The sequence below is a fragment of the Lagopus muta genome, chromosome 14, assembly GCF_023343835.1.
Source record: "Lagopus muta isolate bLagMut1 chromosome 14, bLagMut1 primary, whole genome shotgun sequence".
NCBI lineage: Eukaryota > Metazoa > Chordata > Aves > Galliformes > Phasianidae > Lagopus > Lagopus muta.
This window is the reverse complement of record NC_064446.1, coordinates 15,321,477-15,340,684: the sequence shown is the minus strand read 5'-3', so window position 1 is coordinate 15,340,684 and position 19,208 is coordinate 15,321,477. Positions and strand designations below refer to the sequence as shown.

The 19,208-nt window shown below is 48.3% G+C and overlaps 1 protein-coding gene across 2 annotated transcripts; it reads left to right on the top strand.

Moving 5' to 3' along the window:
* Nucleotides 1–1,071: 1,071 nt before the first annotated feature.
* Nucleotides 1,072–18,993, top strand: PCBD2 (pterin-4 alpha-carbinolamine dehydratase 2). 2 transcript variants are annotated; one of them, XM_048960870.1, is made up of 5 exons: nt 1,072–1,163; nt 2,611–2,742; nt 17,048–17,128; nt 17,828–17,928; nt 18,785–18,993. In XM_048960870.1, exons 1-4 carry the CDS (start codon nt 1,080–1,082, stop codon nt 17,921–17,923), a joined length of 393 nt encoding a protein of 130 aa, XP_048816827.1. In that variant the 5' UTR covers nt 1,072–1,079; the 3' UTR covers nt 17,924–17,928; nt 18,785–18,993. The 2 variants fall into 2 exon arrangements, with proteins under 2 accessions (XP_048816827.1, XP_048816826.1); XM_048960869.1 differs by having other exon boundaries at nt 2,608–2,742.
* The last annotated feature ends 215 nt before the right edge of the window (nt 18,994–19,208 follow it).

The window sequence follows — 19,208 nt, the reverse complement described above, 5'->3', positions numbered from 1 at the left end:
ATCTGCTGCAGCACATTGGCCTGCATATGTGGCAGCGCTTGGCTGGAGTGCAGGGTTGCTTCTGTACAGCTGAAATCTGGGAATCTTCTTTTACAAACCTAGAAATGTATGAGGTGGTGCTTCTACACAGATTGTGGTCAACACATTGGAATTAGAATGTGGTTTTGGTTCGTGGATTCCGGAAATGAAGAAGTCTTCCAGGGATGTGCAGGTGAATGGTGGTGTCACTAAACCAGATTGTCAGTGAAATGAACTATGAAGAAGAGAGATATGTTTTAAAATCCAGTTCACTTCATTTGAGTTATCCTAATATCTGAAAAGGTTTTCCCATTAACTGCCTGTGTTGGTTTATACTTCAGGGGAGAGTCATGCCAGCAATTATAAAAATGCAGGTATTTGTTGTGCAGCTCCCTACAGGGTGACTGTTTTCCACCTTTGCTGCTGAGGTTAGGTACGGGTTGTTTTGCTCCATGTTCTATGAGCCTTGGCTTGCTGGAGATGCAGCGCAGATCAGTTTAGAGTGCTTTGCAAGGAGCACATATCCCTGAGATGTGATCTCCGGGGTACCTTTTGGTGCTCATACCTCTCCTGTTGGGGAAGGGCAGGTCCTGTGTTCCTGTGTTAAGGCTGTAAGGATGAAACTGCTGCTACTGAAGGTCGAGGGAGGAAGTACGTAGTTAATAAGGTCTGGAGCAGCAAGGTGGAGAGCTCTTCTCGTCGTTAAGAGAGGCAGACGGCTGCGCTCTCCCTGCTCATCACCTCCTTGCCTATCAACAGAGATGTCTTTATCTGATGGCTGCCGATCTATCTGAGGACTGGGGTCAGGAGGAGGGAGCCGGGCCCGGCGACACGGCCAGGCACAGCGCACCGAGTGGAGCACAGAGCGTTCTGTAGGAACAGAAATAATTCGTTTATGGTGAGGATTGCCGAGCTGGGCACCCAGACGGCGTGCTCTCACCCGGTCTTACCCAAACCGAAAGCCTGACCCGCAATCCCCCCCCCCGAGGGCTCCCTCTGTGTCCGCACGGCCGCCCCCGGTCCCTCCCCCTCTCCTCCCGAGGCGGGGCCGGATCGGGGCCATGCCGGGCGGCGGGGCCGCGCTGCGCCGGGCGCTGCTGGGAGCGGGGCGGCGCGGAGCGGGCGGCGGGAGCCGGGCTGCCATGGTGAGCCGGGAAGGGAAGCGGGGGCTGCGCTGCGGGACAGGAGGCGGGGGATGGGGCTGGGGATGGGGCGGGGGGCGCGGCCGCCTCGCGTGTGCGGGATCTCATTGGTAACGGAGGAATCGCGTTGCGTGATGTTGACGCCCCCGCCCCATAAGCGTTAGCTGCGGCGCGCTGGTTTGTTCCGCTGCTCCTCGCGTTTAGCTCTTCTGCCTGCTATTGATTGACTCGCGTCGTTATGCGGCGTCAGCCGTGCAGCCCGATGGGTTCCGTGCTTCTATAACAGCTCTCTGGCAATTGCTTTTAACAGTGGCGATATCTGCATGTTTCTGGAGAGAAATGGGCGCCTCCATCGCCGCTCTCGCAGCGCTGCGGAAGTCGCGTTGTTCGCTGCGGGGGGAGACAAGGAAGGAAGGAAGGGGGGGGAGCGCGCTCCGCTCTGCGCTGTTCGGGCGGACAGCGCCACCTGGCGGCAGCGGCGGGGCGGACGGGGGCTGCGGGCGGGCGGACGGGGGCTGCCGTGCTGCCGTGCTGCCCCGCGCTTCTCAGCAAGTTGGACGAGTCTGTAAGGACTGAAGCAGCCTGAAAGGGACAGAGCTTTCCATCTAAGCATTGAGTTCATAATGTGAGTTTCAGATCGGTCTGTTCAGATGCAGGGTCAAATTCATCACCTGCTTGGTTATGTCTTTCCCAAGCAACCCGTAGGTGATTTTGTCTGTCCTGGATCTTTCCTAGGAGTAACAGGATGCACGCTGTGTACAATGCTATTTGCTTCCCTTGTGTATGCCTTTCACTATGCAGTTATTCTCCCCCTCTGCCCTTCAGCCTGTAATTGGACTTTGAGTGTTCTGTGAATAATCTGTTACCTACACAGCAGAGCAGAATAGCTGGAAATTCATTCAAGTGTTACAGATCTGGATAGCTCAGGTGGAGGTGTGAGTGCAGGTGTGCTTCTGTCTGTGCCCATCCCATGGACCAGCCCATCGCTGCACAGAGGCATCTGTCCCAGCTTAACTGCCCCAACAGAAGCAGCACTCCTTGACAGGAGTCAAGCTGGTTATAGGAATTATAAAAAGGAATGCACCGTACAGTGAATTTTCCACCTCTTGTGTCTGAAGCATTTTCCTCTCTGCAATATGTACTTTACAGAGAGAGTGGTGAGGTGCTGGAACAGCTGCCCAGAGAGGCTGTGATGCCCCGTCCATCCCTGGAGGTGTTCAAGGCCAGGTTGGATGGGGCCCTGGGCAGCCTGGGCTGCTGTGAAATGTGGAGGTTGGTGGCCCTGCATGTAGCAGGGGGTTGGAGATTCGTGATCCTTGAGGTCCCTTCCAACCCAGACCATTCTGTGGTTCTGTGAATATGTACCCATGGTTTCATGGCGTGGTTCTCTTGTTGTGCACAAGCAGCTGGGCCTTGCTGGGGTTGACACGCTCTGCTTTTGCCTCAGCAGTCTTCCCAGTCCCACTGGCTGACAGCAGAGGAGAGGAACCAAGTTCTGCTGGATCTCAAAGCTTCAGGCTGGTCTGAGTCAGGCGAAAGAGATGCCATCTACAAAGAGTTCAACTTCAAAAATTTCAATCAGGTAATTATTGCTATATCCCGTTTTTAATGTAGAGGAAATGTAATTGCTTTTATTGCCATGCAGTCCTGATGGGAAAACATTTGTAGGTGGAACTTTGGGAGTACCTTTGTAGGGCCAAACCCTGTCAGATTTGCCTCAGTGAATTGTTCTCTGACTCCAGTCTCATTAGGTGGGGTAAATTAAATCCGTTTTGTAGTTGTTAAGTAGATTTATTCTAATATTATAATTTCTTGATGATAATAATGGGGCCAAGATCAGTGTCGGTATTATGGGATTAGACAAATAATACTGGATCCTGATTTGTTTTTTTTTTTTCTTTGTTACTAATGCTCCTAAATTGGTGCTAGAAAAATGTAACAGTTGGAGAGTGGGGTTCAACTGAGGGAGGGGGAAGGAAAGAAATGGGTAAATGTAAGAGCACAAACTTTTGGGAGATGAGGTGGGGAGAGCAGGCCGTGTTTCACCTTCCCAGCTGGAAGCCGGCGGCCGATTGCCGATTCAGTGAATCCTCATCGCTGCCCTTGCAGATCCCAGCTGCTTTTTCTTCTGGGCAAAGTCAGAAAGTTACAGTGTGTTAATGTTTAATTTGTAGGGATGAGATGGTTTCCTTCCAGAAAACAGCAAAGCATGTGGAGGGGATGGAGGATGCCAAGCCCTGGCTGCTGCTCTCCTTGGCTGCTCTTCCGTCCTGAGAATTAACGTGGGACAGGCAGAGCTGTGGCAGGCAGCACAGGGAGGGTCCATGGGAGAGGGCTGACATGAACGTCTGGGGCCACGAGGTCCCCTGCAGGTCCTGCAAGGTGGGTGAAATATCCCATGTGAGTGCAGAGGATGTCCGTGTTACCAGCAAGGCACGGTGTGCCCTGCTGTTGCAAGGGAAGCATTTGCTGTAATGCAACAAAACAACCTGGTGCACCTCTGCTTCTTGGTGCTTGTATTTCTGATAGCTACACATAAATGCTGTGTTTGTTATGATTTAGGGAACAAAGGACAAAACTGAAGCTATGGACCCGCCTTGTGCTTGGGACAGTCATCCAGCAGTGAAAACAAAGAACTTTTAGGTACAAAATCTTCTATTTCAGTTAACACTGTTTGCAGTACTGACAGTGTAGAAGTCAGGGCACTGAGAAGTGCCATTTCCACAGCAAACTCACCTTTGCTCTTCTGCAGATGGCACAGAGTCAGGTGTGCTTGTAGGCAGTGGGGCTGACATGAACGGTACTCCAGATTTACGTTTTGCAGATGATATTGGTATGATTAATGGATTCGTTGCCTCTTTTACTGCCTCTCACAGATAATGTTCGTGATGCATGGAAAGTTCTGTGGCTTTAAAATGGATGCCAGGTTTACAAAGTCTGTATATGTCAACAGATGTTAAGAATATAAACACAACTTTTATTATAAAGTCGTGCAAATGTGTAGACATGAACTTGGTTTATGTATATTATTTTCAGCATGAGGATGAAATGAAACTTCTGTGAAATGAGAGTTATTTGGATTCCTGAAGCTTTCAGGCTGAGATTAGCTTGGTTAAAAGCCATCAGAGCCAAGCTGCCTATTTAACAGCTGACAAGCTAATGACACTTCTGGCTTAGGGAATTACTTTGTGACATGGAACTTGAAACTGCTGATGCTGTTTGTTAGTCTGAAGATACATTTTCATGGAAATAGGCTTTGGAGATGCAGCTCTGGGAAAGGGGCTGGAAAGCAGCCTGAAGCTGCGGCTGGGAGCTGTGATTGCTCAGTGCTGTGGGCACCCATTGCACACTGCTGAGTCCTGCTGGGTGCACCTGGTTCTGCTGCCATGGTGCATCCAGAGAGGCTGAGCTGAGGGCTGGGTTTGGTCCTTCAGCCCTGCCGTGCTCCTGTCTCCCATGACTTCCCCCAGCAACCTCTCTGCTGCTCCTTGGTTCCATGTCCCTTCCCCAGACCCACAGCGATGTCGCAGCACTGGGTTTGGCCTCGGGGCTGGGGAGGCAGTGTGCAGCATGGCGGCCTTCCTTTGGTCAAGGCAGAAAATGCCACTGGGAGATGGCAGGGGTGGGCATGCTTGGTGATGGCCAGGTTCAGTATTTACAGCTGTCCTCTTTTACAGGGCAAGCTTTTGGTTGTGATGGGTTGTTTGCTTTCTTTTCAGATCTCACATAGGAAGTCTCCATAAGACCTCTAATGTCATTTTGTAAAATGACAGGAAATCAAACGCTCTATGACTTCTCAATGCGTTTTGTGTTTTGGGGATACAGGACACAGGTGAGGGATGAGCCCGAGCGGGGGTGACAGCATGGAGGACGATGCGTGGGGGGAATGGAAGCACGTGTGTTTGACTGCACTGGGGGAGGCTTCTTGTATAAGAACTTGCAGAAAATCTAGAGCTGCTCTGTAAGTGCACCTCCTCGTTTTGCATGCCTGCTGCTACCTGTGTCGCAGAGTTGCTGCTGCTCCCAGCACATTGCTCTGTCCTCCATGCAGATCAAAGATCAGAACGTTTGCTTTTAGGCAGTGGGTTTCATTGCCTCTTTATGGACATAATCTTTTGGCTGTTTGTCTGAAATACGTCCACGCCTTCTGCGTATTGAAAGCATAATAGCCTTTAACCTACAATCTGCAGAGCTAAAATGAGTTTTATGTAAAATATTCGGTTGTGGGCCACATCTCCAGCTTTTTATGTGCCACAGTGGTCTTGTTTTTTGGGGCTTTTTTTTTTCTCCTTCTCCATTGTCTGATAGTGAGGTCATTTTCAGTCCTCTGAGAAATGTTATTCCCAGCCAGATGCGGGCCATATATTAAAAGTAGCACCTGTGGCTAATATCACAGCAGCTTACCATAAATTTACATGGTAACTAGGATTATATCTGTCAAGACTGTTAAAAAACGTCTAGATTTAATTTGATTTCCAGTATTGAAGGAGCTCTCCGACATTTTGCTTCATAACTGTATTTTAAAAGTTAAAATCACTCCATTGTTAAGTTTTATAGCACTCCCAGTGCCCATTAAGTTGATTTGTTAAATGGAGGTCAGAATAAAGCAAGTTGGCTGCATTAGGATCGGAAACCAACCCATTTGCCACAAATTCAGCCCTTGCGTGTGAATCTTCCCTCAGCCCGGGCACTGATTGGTTTCAGGTGCTTAGCCTGGAGGATGGAGCAGCCCCAGCCCCTCCTTGGCAGCTTTGGGAATCAAAGGACGAGCCCCTTTTCATTTGTTTGGGTGGAATTTGCTGCTTTTAGTGTCGCATTTGTCCGCTGGCCCCCTCTGCCAGGGCTTTGAGCTGGGCTGCCTGTTGAATGAAAAGACTTGATGGGTTTTTTTATCCATCTCGGTAGGTGCTGTTTTTCATATACTCTTTCCTAAACCGCTTCATTTTCCATTATCCTTTGAGTCCTCTCCCATATGCCATGATTTGTGCACCTGCAGAGTTATGAAAGTATTTCTTTTGGTAGTTATGTTGTTCACTAACTTCCTTACGTTTATGAATACAATAACTGATTTGCAATAAATCAGGATTATTTACAAGGGACTTTACGGAGTTGAGAAAACCTTTGTATCTGAAAATAATGAATTTCTGGCATATCTGCCTGCTGACGTTTTCCTTTATTAGAAACTGATAGTGACATTCTTGGGACTGGCAGAGGTTAACTTTGGGCTAAAACAGTGTGAGTGAGGTGGTGTGAGTGTCGGAACAGGGTGAAGTAAGCATGTGTTATTGCAATAACTCAGCTTCCTGGGCTTTGTGCTCCTCACTGACTTGGTGGATAGCACCTGTGCCTTGGGATGGTGGGTCAGGGTCCAGCTGGGGGTTTGGGACCCCATCTGGCCATCCACTCCTCCATTTCTCCATCCATCCACTCCTTTAACAGCTCACTTGGCAGTTGGATCGTTTGCAACCTTAACATCCTCCATCCCTGGCGTTAGAGGTGATGATGCTCTGCTCAGCACATCCTGCTTCCAGTAACCTTTCCACCTACCCCGCAGTGAGTATTTTTTTCTCTTGATGAGCAATACTGCAGAGCAGGTGGAAATATGCCACTGGGTTGCATGTAGGCAGAAATGAAATCCTCAGTGCTGGAAGCTGGGAAGTCCTGCGTTTCTTTTCATATGGCTAGCAGGGTACAAAAACATATGTGCTGTCAGTCGGTGCTCTGGGATGTTTTCAGACTCATGTTTTGCACTTGGAGACATTTTTTCTGTGTTGAATATAGTTGCCTTAGTGCATCATCTGCCCCTTATGTCTTTGAAAATCCTTCCCAGTTCAGCCTTTCTCTCCACGCCTGGGTAACCTGTGTTGCTGTAGAACCTCCTGCGTGTTAGCCCTGCTGGCAGCTGTGTGTTGCTACCTGATGCCGTCCCCTGCCCATAGGAGCAAACTGCAGTTAGGGATGCTCCTGTTCTGGATGAGCTAAGTTGTGGCTCCAGAACACGCACCCTTGGTTTGCTGTCTGGAATTGTTGCATTTCCCATCACTGCACGTGCCGTGCTGAGCAGACCTGTTGTGTCTCAATGCTGACATCTGCCCAGCCGACCTTCAGGCTGCTCTCCAGCTGCCTCCAGTACAAGCACTTCCTTTGAAAAGATGGATTCATTACTGCTTTAAAAGGACTCATTACACCATTGTTTCAGGCATTAAGCTGAAAGCACAAAAAGAAATAATTTGTCAAAACACCGTTTGGGTTTCCTAAGCTGTCCTGCGCCTTGGGAACAGAAGAAATGCTTCTCCTTTTCTTTCAGCAGTTGTGGTGTGTGCCACGATTGCTCACTCTGCGTGGATTAAGGGCACAAACGTTGCACCAACCTCAGCTGCACCCAAAGACAGCAAATGTGAGCAGGTTGTGTTTGTTCCCTGCAGCCTTCCCGGGGTCTGACTGTGCGCCTCTGTGAGGGGAAGCAAAGCAGGCTGGTGCTGCCTCTTCCAAAGATGTCAGCCAGAATATTGGGTTACTTTCAGTGAACGAATCCTCGTGTCTTGTAATTCCTCATGCATTAGGATTTATTTTTATGGGGGTGCTGGAAAGATGCTGATTAAGTGCAAAAAGCACATCTCTCCGTGTTGCTTGTTTAACCTTTCGCATCCCTTTGCTTTTGGGATAATGCCTGGCTACGTTTCCAAGCTGCAAATCGCCTTTTGCAGTTTTCTCACTTTCTCCAAAAAGGAGCACGAAGGAAAGCCAGGCTTTGGGATATAACCCTCTGCAATTGCAATTAAAAATGGACTCTGGCTGGCAGAATCAACTGAAAGCAAACCGCAGCGCAGTGCCTATTTAAAAATTAGCCATTGCTTGCCAAAAGCCCATCAGCCCCACTTAGCGGACATCCGCTCCCCGGCGGCGGGCCGGGTCCTTTCATGCACCCTGCTTTACACGTTAACGGGTTGGAAGTCGCGGGCCGGTGCTGACCTTTCACATCTGCAGCTCTCACAGTAGGAATCTCCACTCGCTGCTTCCTGTCAGGGTGGATTAGAGTGATGAAGCCCAGCGCTCGCGCTGGCTGCCATTTCGTTTTTTGATCAGAATTATTTCTTTCACAAACAATCACGTTGGCTAAAATGTTACATCTGCTCCGAAAAGCCACTGGCAGACCCGCGGTTTATCAGTGTGACGCGAGTATAGCTGTAGACCAGCTTCAGACGGGGTTGGGGAAGAGCTTCCCATCCTCCTCCTCCCCTCTCTCTGCTTCTCTCTCTGTTTTCTTCCTTTAATTTTGTTGGGCTGAAGTGTTGAAGACCACGGACTGGAGGGGCTTGGTGCAGCACCGCCCGCTATTGCTTATTCATCACTGTAGGAAAGTGGGATTTGCTCCTAGGTTCAGAGCCCTCGTTCATTGCAGGTGTGATTTTCCATGTGTTGGGATGAGAATAGCAATGGGCGTTCCAACGCACGTTTGTGGATGCCCAAGGTGGGAGAAACTTTGTTCCATGGTGTGCAGTGTGTGCCTGCAGCCAATAGAAGCTCTGATATGGAAACAGAGCTGTACAGTGTGCTTCCCTACAATGTGCTCTTGTGAAGTTCTAAAAGAAGTGTGATGTTCACTGGAGGACCAGGAAGTGGTGTTTGCTGGCTGTGGTGCACGTGTCTGCCTGATGCAGCAAAGCAGGAAACGTGATGGGTTGCCTGGGGCAACGCTTACAGGATGATGGGATGGCTGAGGTTGGAAAGGACCACGTAGGAGCAAGGCAGCAAGAACCCACGGGCCCTCTTAAAACCATCCCCTCTCAAAAGATGGGAGAGCTCCCCAAAAGAGAAACGTGGGAAGATGCCTGCTCCCACTGTTCTTCCAAAGCCTTTTGTCATTTCTGGACTTGAAATGTCTGTCTGCAAAATACTGGTTGAATGTTATGGTGCCTTATACAGGAGAAGCCTGCCAGTGCTCCCATTTAGCTTCATGCTGAGCTCCGTGTGCTCACCTGAAATCTCTGTCCTACCTGAAAAGGTGCGTGTGTCAGTTGTTGTCCTCTTCTTTAAGAAGGCCTGCACACAGTGCAGAGGTAACAGAATGGTGAAGGATGGCATAGTCACGAGAGCAACTGATGCTTCTCTTAATCCATCACAAAGCAGTGCCTTTCTTATCACTCTTTGATGTCTTCTTAGGATCATAAAGGGCAGAGATGTAGAGGATTAGCAGAGGCAGGGAGTGCTTGCCCTTGGATATTCAGCAGAGAATATTTTGTATATTGAACTGGTAATATGTGTAATCTTGGCTGAAAGACAAAGGAAAACTTTGCCTGAGCGCTCCTTATGTTATCAGCTGTATGTATGGCACAAGAGCTTCGTGTCTGCACAGTGAAATCATTCCTTCATAGGCAAGTTAAAAGCACTGGGGGAAAAAATTGAGATTTTAGTTCTGCTGTGGCCAAGGTCTGTTCTGTCCAAAGTGTGATGCAATGGGTTGATAAACTTCCCTCTTCTTCTGCACTGATTTGGACAAGCCTTCCAGGCGATGAAGTGCCTGAGCTCCATAGAAGGTCTGGGCACACTGGTGAGGTTGAGATGTTGCATGGACAAGTTTCCCTTTGCTCTGCAGAGATGAGTGCCGAGGCTGGGCACTGTGTGGCCATTCTGCTGCCTCTTCCCATCTTCGTGCTGGGCCAACCATTTCTTTCACCAAGTTCTGTTATCTTCATTCTCTCAGTTGCGCTGCCAGGAGAGTTATGATTTTAAGTGACTGATTGCTTTGGCAGGTGCTCAGTTGACGGGGGCTTCGTTGTGCCGTTTAATGATTTGAGGTTGGGTGCAAAAAGCTCATTTTAAAAAGCCACGTTTTGTGAAATAGCCCTTTTATTTGGTGCAAACCACCTCCTAAGTGCAACCTCTACATTTCTTGTTGGAGCTGGAGGATTCCTGCCACCTTCTCTTTCCGTTGTGAAACTTGTGGTTACTTTCCGTCCATTTCCCCTGTTGAATAAGAAGGAGTGGCATGAAGGAAAGGCCAAGTGATGAGCTGCATGGGATCTCTGCAATCTGACTGCTCCTCATTGCTGAGTAAGTGCTGGCTGTGTTTGCCCAGCGTGCTGAAAGAACCGGAACTGGAGAAACAAAAAGAAAAGCATTTATTTGGAGTGCTTCTGTAGAAAGTGACAGATCACAAATACATGTTGGAAAACCCTTGCAGTGGCGTCTGATTGTAGCTGACTTGGGTTTGTCACTGACGCCGCCACGGTGGAATTAATTTACTGGTGAATTAAGAAAACACCACTAAATCTTTGCTTTTGTTCACTCCTGTCACTTGGCTGTGGTGACTCTGAGTCCCCAGGGCTGTGGGACCAGGCAATGGAAGAGCCACACCATGGTGGAGATGGGATCTTGTCACAGCTTTGTCTGGGGTTTTAAATTTAGGGCTTCTGTGTGTTTTGCAATAGACTTTGTGGACAACTACAATTAATTTTACGTGCCTGTAGGCAAATGAGTGTTCTTTGTGATACAGTTGTATTGAGTCCCGGGAGTCTAAATAGCTTTGAACCTTTTGTTCAAGAAAGAGCAACTTCGGGGGGAAGCTGGAATGCTGCTTTAAGATGCCTTGCTTGCACTCCATCAAGTTTATAAATCTTTTTGGTGGATTAGGTGATTAATTTGGGCGTGAAGTCTGTTCACTGAATCACTGTGTGTATTATCTGCTTTCTGTTCATGAAGCCCAGGTGCAATCACTTACTGTAATAAAAAATGAGAGTAGGAAAAATGATCTTTGCTGCTGCTGGATAAAGTGAAAAACATGATGGGGAAGAGGGTAATAGATGTAACACTGTGTGTCATATTATCACCAATATGAGAAAGGCAAGTTCAGCAGTTATGGAAGTGCATGTGGTGGCAAGAGTCAATCCAGAGCAGGAGGAGCAAGTCAGTGCTGCTCCATCTTCCTGCCAGCCCCTGTGCCTCACGTTGTGCCTGCTCCTGCTTGGTGTCCTCACAGAATCACAGAATCACCCGGGTTGGAAGGGACCTCAAGGATCATGTAGTTCCAACCCCCCTGCCTGGCAGGGCCACCAAACATCCACATTCAGATCAGGTTGCCCAGGACCCCGTCCAACCTGGCCTTAAACACGTCCAAGGACAGGGCATCCACAACCTCCCTGGGCAGCCCGTTCCAGGGCCTAACCACTCTCCTAGTAAAGAACTTCCCCCTAACATCCAACCTAAATCTTCCCTCCTTCAACTTAAAACCATTTCCCCTAGTCCTGCTGTTGTCAGCCCTTTTGAAGAGTTTACTCCCCTCCTGGGTGTAGGTTCCCTTCAGGTATTGATAGGCTGCAATGAGGTCACCCCGCAGCCTTCTCTTCTCCAGGCTGAACAAGCCCAACTCCCTCAGCCTGTCCTCATAGGGGAGGTCCTCACAGAGGTTGCTGCCATGCGTGGAGGAAGCAGCCCTGGTGCAAGGCTGCTGGAGCACGGCGTAGCAAGACATGGCAAAGCAAAGCGCGATAAGGCACGGCACGGCAAGACATGGCACGGCAAAGTGTAACATGGCATGGCAAAGTGTGGCAAGGCACAGCATCACGTCCCACTGGAGCAGCACCTGACCTGGGTCACACCGTGGGGACATGAGCCTCCCCGTGCAGCCAGCAGCATTCCTGTGGACGGAATTCCTGGAATCACCGTCTGTCATCTCCTGCAGCGCTTGACATTGTGCGGTACCTGCATGAGCAAACGCCCCTGGAATAAAGGCCATGCCTCAGAGCTCCGGCTCTGATTGCCTGCATTTATTCTTCATGTTCTTCAAATTGGTAAATCATATGACAATAAACAGAAATACCCTCAATGAAGAGAGAAGGGGAAACTGTTGTTTATCTGGTCAGGTGGTTTAGATTAGCAGTGATGCTGGTCTGTATTATGTTACTTTAAATCATAGTGTCCCAACAGGACATAAATTATGAAGATTGTTACAGTATGTTTCATCCAATGTAAGATCAACAAATTGGAATAATTTTTTTATAGGAAAATCAGTGCTTTGGCAAGGTTATTGTTGAAGAATTTAATTTAACTTGAGCTTTGCTTGCATTATTTCTTAATATATAAAAACTATTTGCATAATGTATGAAGTATAAACATTTTTAGAATCAAAGGCAGGAATGCCTTTTCCAAGATTACACAGAGTGGCAAACTACTTAGAATAGATCAGTGTTTGTGCTTTTGCTGTCAGAAATGTTTGATATAGAGCTGGCTAGCTGGTTTCTTCACCGACATAATTGTAAACAAGTGTTGAGAGACAGAAACAGCGTTCTTTGTGGAGCACAGTGTAAAGGTTTTCACATAGGCAGCGTGGAACTCGGAGGGCAGTGTTTGCAGCCACAATATGCGTGCCAATAGGTGACTTCTTTTAGAGAGCAGAGCAGCATTTCTTGTCTGTGGAAGGGATGTGTGCAGCTCAGTACTGGGATGGGGGTTGTAAATGCAGAAAAGTGTAGATAGTGAAGTTTTGAATGAAGGTTTTTTCGGTTGTTTTGTTTGTTTGTTTGTTGCCACGCTCCCCTTTACCAGGGAGGATGGAGGGATGGGACACGTGGCCGTGGCACAGTCGCTGCTTCCCAGGTTTCCTGGAGTTGGTTCTGGCAGCCCAGTGGTGCCAATGAGCCCAACATAGAAACGTGTCCTTCAGAATGGATGCCAGGCCTCATGTGCTGCCTTCACCTTCTTAAACATCAGTTGCATTCTTTGTTGTAAGCTGATTTTTGCATAATTATACGATGGGAGTATTTCCTAATGGAACAAAGAGAATGAAAATGAAACAAGCCGTGGGTTTTTGATGTCATGAGATTGAGTTAAACCCTCAGGGCTGGCTACACGTAACTCCGTACAGCTCGACATCAGAGAGCTTTTCCTTCACTCTGCTGACCTGTTGCTCACTGGAAGGTGCTGATGTGAGCTGGGTGTGTGAAAGCTGCTCCAGTTTGGAAATGGACTGCAGTGATTAGAGTTTGTTGTTAGAAGTGTCAGACTGGAAAGGAGAACACACGCTGTGTCTGTGCACAGGGAGGGCTCTTCCTTGGGTGGATGGAAAGCAAGCGTGCTGAGAGTGGTCATCTCTTGCTGTGTATGACAGCACTGCTGTAATGTGTTTTGTTTGCTGGTTTCTTACGGAATCACAGAATGGCCCGGGTTGGAAGGGACCTGAAGGATCATGAATCTCTAACCCTCCTGCCACAGGCAGGGCCACCAATCTCCCCGTTTAATACTAGACCAGGCTGCCCAGGGCCCCATCCAACCTGGCCTTGAAAGCCTCCAGGGTTTGGGCATCCACAACCTCTCTGGGCAGCCTGATAAATGACACCGATGCAGCTTGGGTGGGTGTGGAAGAGAAGACAGGTAGCCCTCACACTGCAGAGGGCCAAGGTTAATGCTACCTCCAGCATTATAATGACAGATGGGAGGCAGAACCCTCAGCGTACTCGTGATTAGCATATGGTTTCCTTGGCCGAGCATCTGAAGGATTTAGGAAGCTTCGGTGCTCCCTTTGTAGCTCTTGCACTTTAAAACAAATAACTGAAGCCCGTCGCACGGTCACGTTGTTGGGCCTCGCGGCTGTTTCTCTGGAGCACCTCCATCTTGGAGTCGAGCGCTGTCAGCTGCCGCTCTCGGGAGATGCACTGCGGTGATCCATCACCGGGGACGCGCTGCTGGGTGATGTATGAGCGCGACATCTCGACCCGCGCCGCTTTGATGTGTAACTCATCGAGATAATGTTGGCAAGCGCCGTGCAAAAGCAGAGTGTTTAAAAAGCGTGAAGATGAATTGATTCCTTGCTTAAGAAGTGTGGAAGGAAGAATAATAGCAGATTAGCCCCGGGATCCCACGATTCTCCCGAAGCTGTTAAGCGCGGTGCGGAGCGGTGGATGGAATTTCAGCTTTCCTCCCACTGCTGGGAGCACAGCGCCCAGCCCTGCTTTTCCCATTCTCTGGCAACAAAAGTCACATTAAGTCTCGTTTTCTGATAGCGTGTTTTGTCACTTCTCAAAGCTTTTTTTCTTTTACGACTTTATGAGGTTAATGTGCTCTTCAGAGAGTAGCTCTGATTTTTATCTCATGGAGGCATGCTACGGCATGGCTTAAAAACCATTTTTAGAAGTGATATTACATGCGAAACACCCTTAGTTTTTAGTTCTTTCATGATCTTAAAAGACATGAAGGGAAGAGACATACTGGCACACCCAAGGATCTCCCTGTCTGCTCAGGGTTGCTTCGCTCATCGCTTCCCTGGTGCTGCTCCTGCCTCACTGCAGGTCTCTGTGATCTTCCAGGTCCCAAGTGATGCATCAAACTTAGACTAACCTGTGTGTCCAGCTGTTACTCCAGACAAAATGTCCTGAAAGGTTTGTGTTGAAAATATCTTCCTCTCATTCCGAAAAAACAGAATGCTTTATGATAGTTAATACAACAAAGGCTCCTTTCACACTTCTTCGTGGCTTCTAGAAAACGCAGACATCCTTTCTTACTGCTCTCTTTGTTTCTCAAGGAAAGATGGAAAAATGTGTCCCTTAACATCAGAGGGGCTGCAGAGCTGTTGCTGCAGTGAAGGTCGCGGTCGGCGTTGAGTGCCTGTCCCAGCTCAGCCAGCAGCGTGTGTTGGGCTGATGGATTCTGCCCACTGCTGCAGTCTTGACAATGATCTTGCACTGCAGACTGCTTAATAATTTTCATTATTTTTAATTAAAGTTGAAGAAGTGCAGACTCCTGCTCAAATTAAGGTTGGTTGTGTTGCCGGAATGTGGTAATTACTTTAATTGATCACAAGATAGTTTCCTTGATCACCAATTAGACCAAATTACCGATCAAGTTTCAAGACGTGAAGAAATGTCCGAACTGATTTTATGTAATAGTGTTTTCATATCTAATCAAGCCTAAATATCTTTTCCTTGCAGAACCAATTGTATTTTCTCAAAGAGAGGTTACGGCTCTACAAATACCGAGGCGATTCCCAAACAATAGCATTCCAATTCATTTAATTAGCAGAGGAAGTATTTAGGACCGTAATGGAGATTGCATTGGTGAAATTGCTCAGTAGAACTGTAGCTCATTTTCTTAGCGGGAGATGCTTCTATTTTGTATATAACTGAAATGAGCTGGTGCACAAAAGTGAGGGGCTTCAGCTTTGCAGTGAGGGAGAGCAGTGGGGCACGGGCACAAGTGTGGGTACTTGGGCATCCCTTGTGGGGTTTGGGAAACCCCAGTCCCACTAACCCACATGTGTCTGCATGACCTGCCTGGGTGGACACACAGACCCTGGTGGGGGACACGTGGACCTGGTGGAGCTTTCCAAAGGTTTTATCTGGCTTTCCTTCTGCTGTTCTTTGTACAAAGAAGTTGTACAAGTGTTGGCGGTTGCGATGCTGTCTTAATTTTTCTCTGTGTAGGCTGCTGTGGAAATGTGCAGGTTGCCAATAGATTCCTCAAGATCTCAATCTTAATAGAGTCTTATCCAATTCCTACTGCGATTCCTTGGGCAGTCTGAGAACGAGGGAATGCAGTGTTTCAGAGCTATTAATGCAGATGTTTTGTTGCTGATGCACATCGTACCGCTCTGTGCTTCAAAGCGCACTGCTGAAACATGGGGCATCTTTTAAAAGTAATTGTTCACTCCGAGGAAAATGAAACCAAACGAGAGCTTCAAGGGAAGTTGGATTTCCCGAATTTTGGAATGCTCTTGGGTCAAGGAAAAAAGCTTTTTAATTGCTGACAGTTTGGTGATTTCCAAATGACAAGCCTCATTGGAATGATTTTCTCTGATTATAACGTTTGCATTCATTGGGCTGGCAAAGCGACTAACAAAGTCATACTTCATCCAGGCACCGATGCTATTTTTTTTTTCTTCCTTAAAGGTTTTTGTAATTTGTGAGAGGAAAAAAGACTGAAACTATTATCAGCCATTATACGTTATTCATTGACCACATGTTTGTTTGAAGCGGCCATCGCTCGGTGGAATGCAGGCCATATACATTCTCTTCCATAAATGAGCGCTACAAACTTACCTAAATCAGATAGGTCTTTGTGGAGATCGTTGCATTCTAATATGAACCAGACTATAATGTGGATGTTACATTGGCTTTGCATGTTAATTTAGGTCCCAACCCTGATGGATGGAGCGCAGCTTGAATAGAGCCCATTGACTTGCAGGCGTTCTGCACACGCACTGAGGCCCTTTGGACCCCTCTGCATAATTGCATTCTTGATTTACATGGATGTTCTCATTTTCTTTATAATGCAGTGATTTGCTCTTAAGCATTTTGGCAAAGGCATGCTATTATTTTCTTCTTGAGCCTGTGATAAAACCTGCATCCTGGGGGAAAGTGCTGTGCAGAATATAGGGGCAGAGGGTTGGGAAACCCATTTTAACTCACTTAAAGTAAAATATTTTCTCATAAAGCAGAGAGGCAAAGCCACCTGCCTCCTTTCTCCCCCCAATAAAATAAATAGCAAAATAGTTACGTGAGAGGATGTGTTTCTGGAAGTCCTGTCTGTCCAATATGGGAATATTGTGGCATGTGCCCTAGCTGGAAAATGACACATTGGCAAAGAAGTAGTGAGGGGTGAGGGCTGCTGGGATGGAGGTTTAAAACCATTTCTGTGTGCCAAGGGTAAAATCATTGCTCCTGGACAACAGCTTTGAATCATGGAGCAATTAATGTTGAGCAGTCATTCACCAGGACCCAAAGGGGAGGATTTCAGTGAGGTCAGAAAGCACATTGGTGGCTCAAGGACCAAAAATACTTCGCCAGCAGGTTCTGAGATTTCAGAGTGAATCTTGTTGCAGATCAGCTGCCAGAACATCTGCCATCTATGTCCTGGCAGATGGAGGAAGGCTTTCCTCTCTGTTCTTTCTCCCCTAGGCGTTTGGATTTATGACACGAGTTGCTCTACAGGCAGAGAAGATGAATCACCACCCGGAATGGTTCAACGTCTACAGCAAGGTAGCGTGTCCACCAGCCTGGATTACACACACAGACCAAAGCACTGGCCCATCTTCTGCGTCCTTTCTGTGGTTTGTATGCAGTGGGGGAGTGGAGGGAATGGGGAGATGATGTGTCTTTCTCTAGAGATGTGGGACTTTAAAGAGGTACTGTGATCGGTAGCAGGGTGCTGGCACCGGGCATCCGGCTGTCTGTGGCTCAGGGCTGGCACTGTGCCTTGCTGGCTGAGATCTGAGAGCAGAGCAGAAGCCTTTAACCTCTTGTGTAGGCAGCCTGGGTGAGTGGCTGTGCTGGAGCCTCTGAGCTCCCACCAGCTCTCGTTTCTGTCTGTGCAGTGTGCGGGTACCTGGATAGCAGCCTGGCAACCTAAATTTGGATTGGATTTGTGAAACATCCTCGGCTCCTGTGTCTCAGCGTAGCAGCTTATAAAACTTGTTCATAACATTGCCTGGCTGCTGCTGGTCTTGCTATTATGGAGGTTAGAATGTGCTCTGCAACCCTTGGAAGAAAGGTGCTGTGTGAGGGGGAAACCGCTGCTCCCCCATCGTTTTGTTTTCCTGGTGCTTCTCACTGCACTGTGTTGCAGTATTGGCAGATCTGTGCTGTCCCATAGATACACCCAGAGGAGCTGTGGGTGGGCAGACATGGTTTCTCCACGGGGCACCATCCTTGTAACACCTTGCTGCTCCTTCCTGGCAGGTTCAGATCACCCTCATTTCCCATGACTGTGGTGGACTGACCAAGAGAGACGTGAAGCTGGCTCAGTTCATTGACAAGGCTGCTGCCTCCATATAGTGCAGGTATGTGGCATTTTAAGGTGCTGTCTTGTATTTTGAATGGTGTCCCTCATTCATTGTAACTCTGATTTCACACACACACCCCCCCCAAAAGGACAAAGTATTCTGTAAAGAGTGGCGTAGCTTTATTTGCCTTTACAGCTTTTATCTGAGAGACCCCTCCGAATGCCCGTGCTCACCCTTTTCAGTGCTGACTTCCATATCCCCGGTGCTGCTCCAGCAAATAGCACCAGGTCTCAGCTCCTGGCAGTGTTAATGAAACGCAGTACATCTGGGTGCAGTGCAGGGTCAGGCAGCACCCAGCACGCTGCAGGACGGAGCCGTTCGCTCTGCTCATACCTGCAGGATGGGAGGGGGAGCCTGGCCAGGTGCCGGCAGTGAGGGAAGCAGCATTAGCAGGATTCTTGCTAAGCTGGGCTCGGCCAGAGCTATGCTCACCCTCCTTGTAGCTGCCAGTCCCCGTGTGCCCTGCGAGCCCCTCGAGTGCAGCACTGGCAAAGTGACCCCTGTGAAATGCCTGCAGCGTGGCTGGGGTCACCGAGGGCACGGCTGGGAACTGAGACACACATCGAGGGGCAGTGGCTGCCAGGATCTATTTTGGGTGTGTGCACAGAGTGTGTGGTCTCTCAGCTATTCAGAATGCAAAATGCCAGTAGCTGACATGCAGACACTGCTGTCGGTAAAATAGGAATGGTATTTTTGTTAATGCTCAGTAAGTGCACTGTCATGTGCTAATTGGTGGCAGGAGGCAAGATGTGAGAGGTTGGGCTTTACGGATGCTGACTGTACTGGGATATTGATATTAAAACCTAAAACAGACCCGGATTCAAGCAGCATGCTCCAATGTTCTTTGCTGCAGAGTGCCTTTCCCCACTGAAGTGGTAGATTTCACTGGTACAGCTTCAAGTCGGGCTGTGATGTCTCCTGTTCCTGGTGGAGGAGTGAAGCGAGTCTCACCCAATGTTTGGACGATATCTGCAGCGAACGGTGCAAACTCTGCTGTTAGAAATTGATACAGAGTGCCAATGCTTCGCATCAAGCCAATAAAATCAAATTCCTCCTTTGTAATTTGTTTCTTTATTATTATACATATGTGACAAAGCTGTTTAGTTTGAAGATAAATAATATTTAGTCACTGGGTGGTCTTTGGTTTAGAGTATTGATATTTATTTACATACTCGGAGGAAAAAATCCCCTCCAACTAATTTCTCCCTGAGCGCCGCTGTCTGCATGGCACAGAGCTGTGCAGCCACCGTACGTCGCAGCTCCCAGCCTGGGGAAGA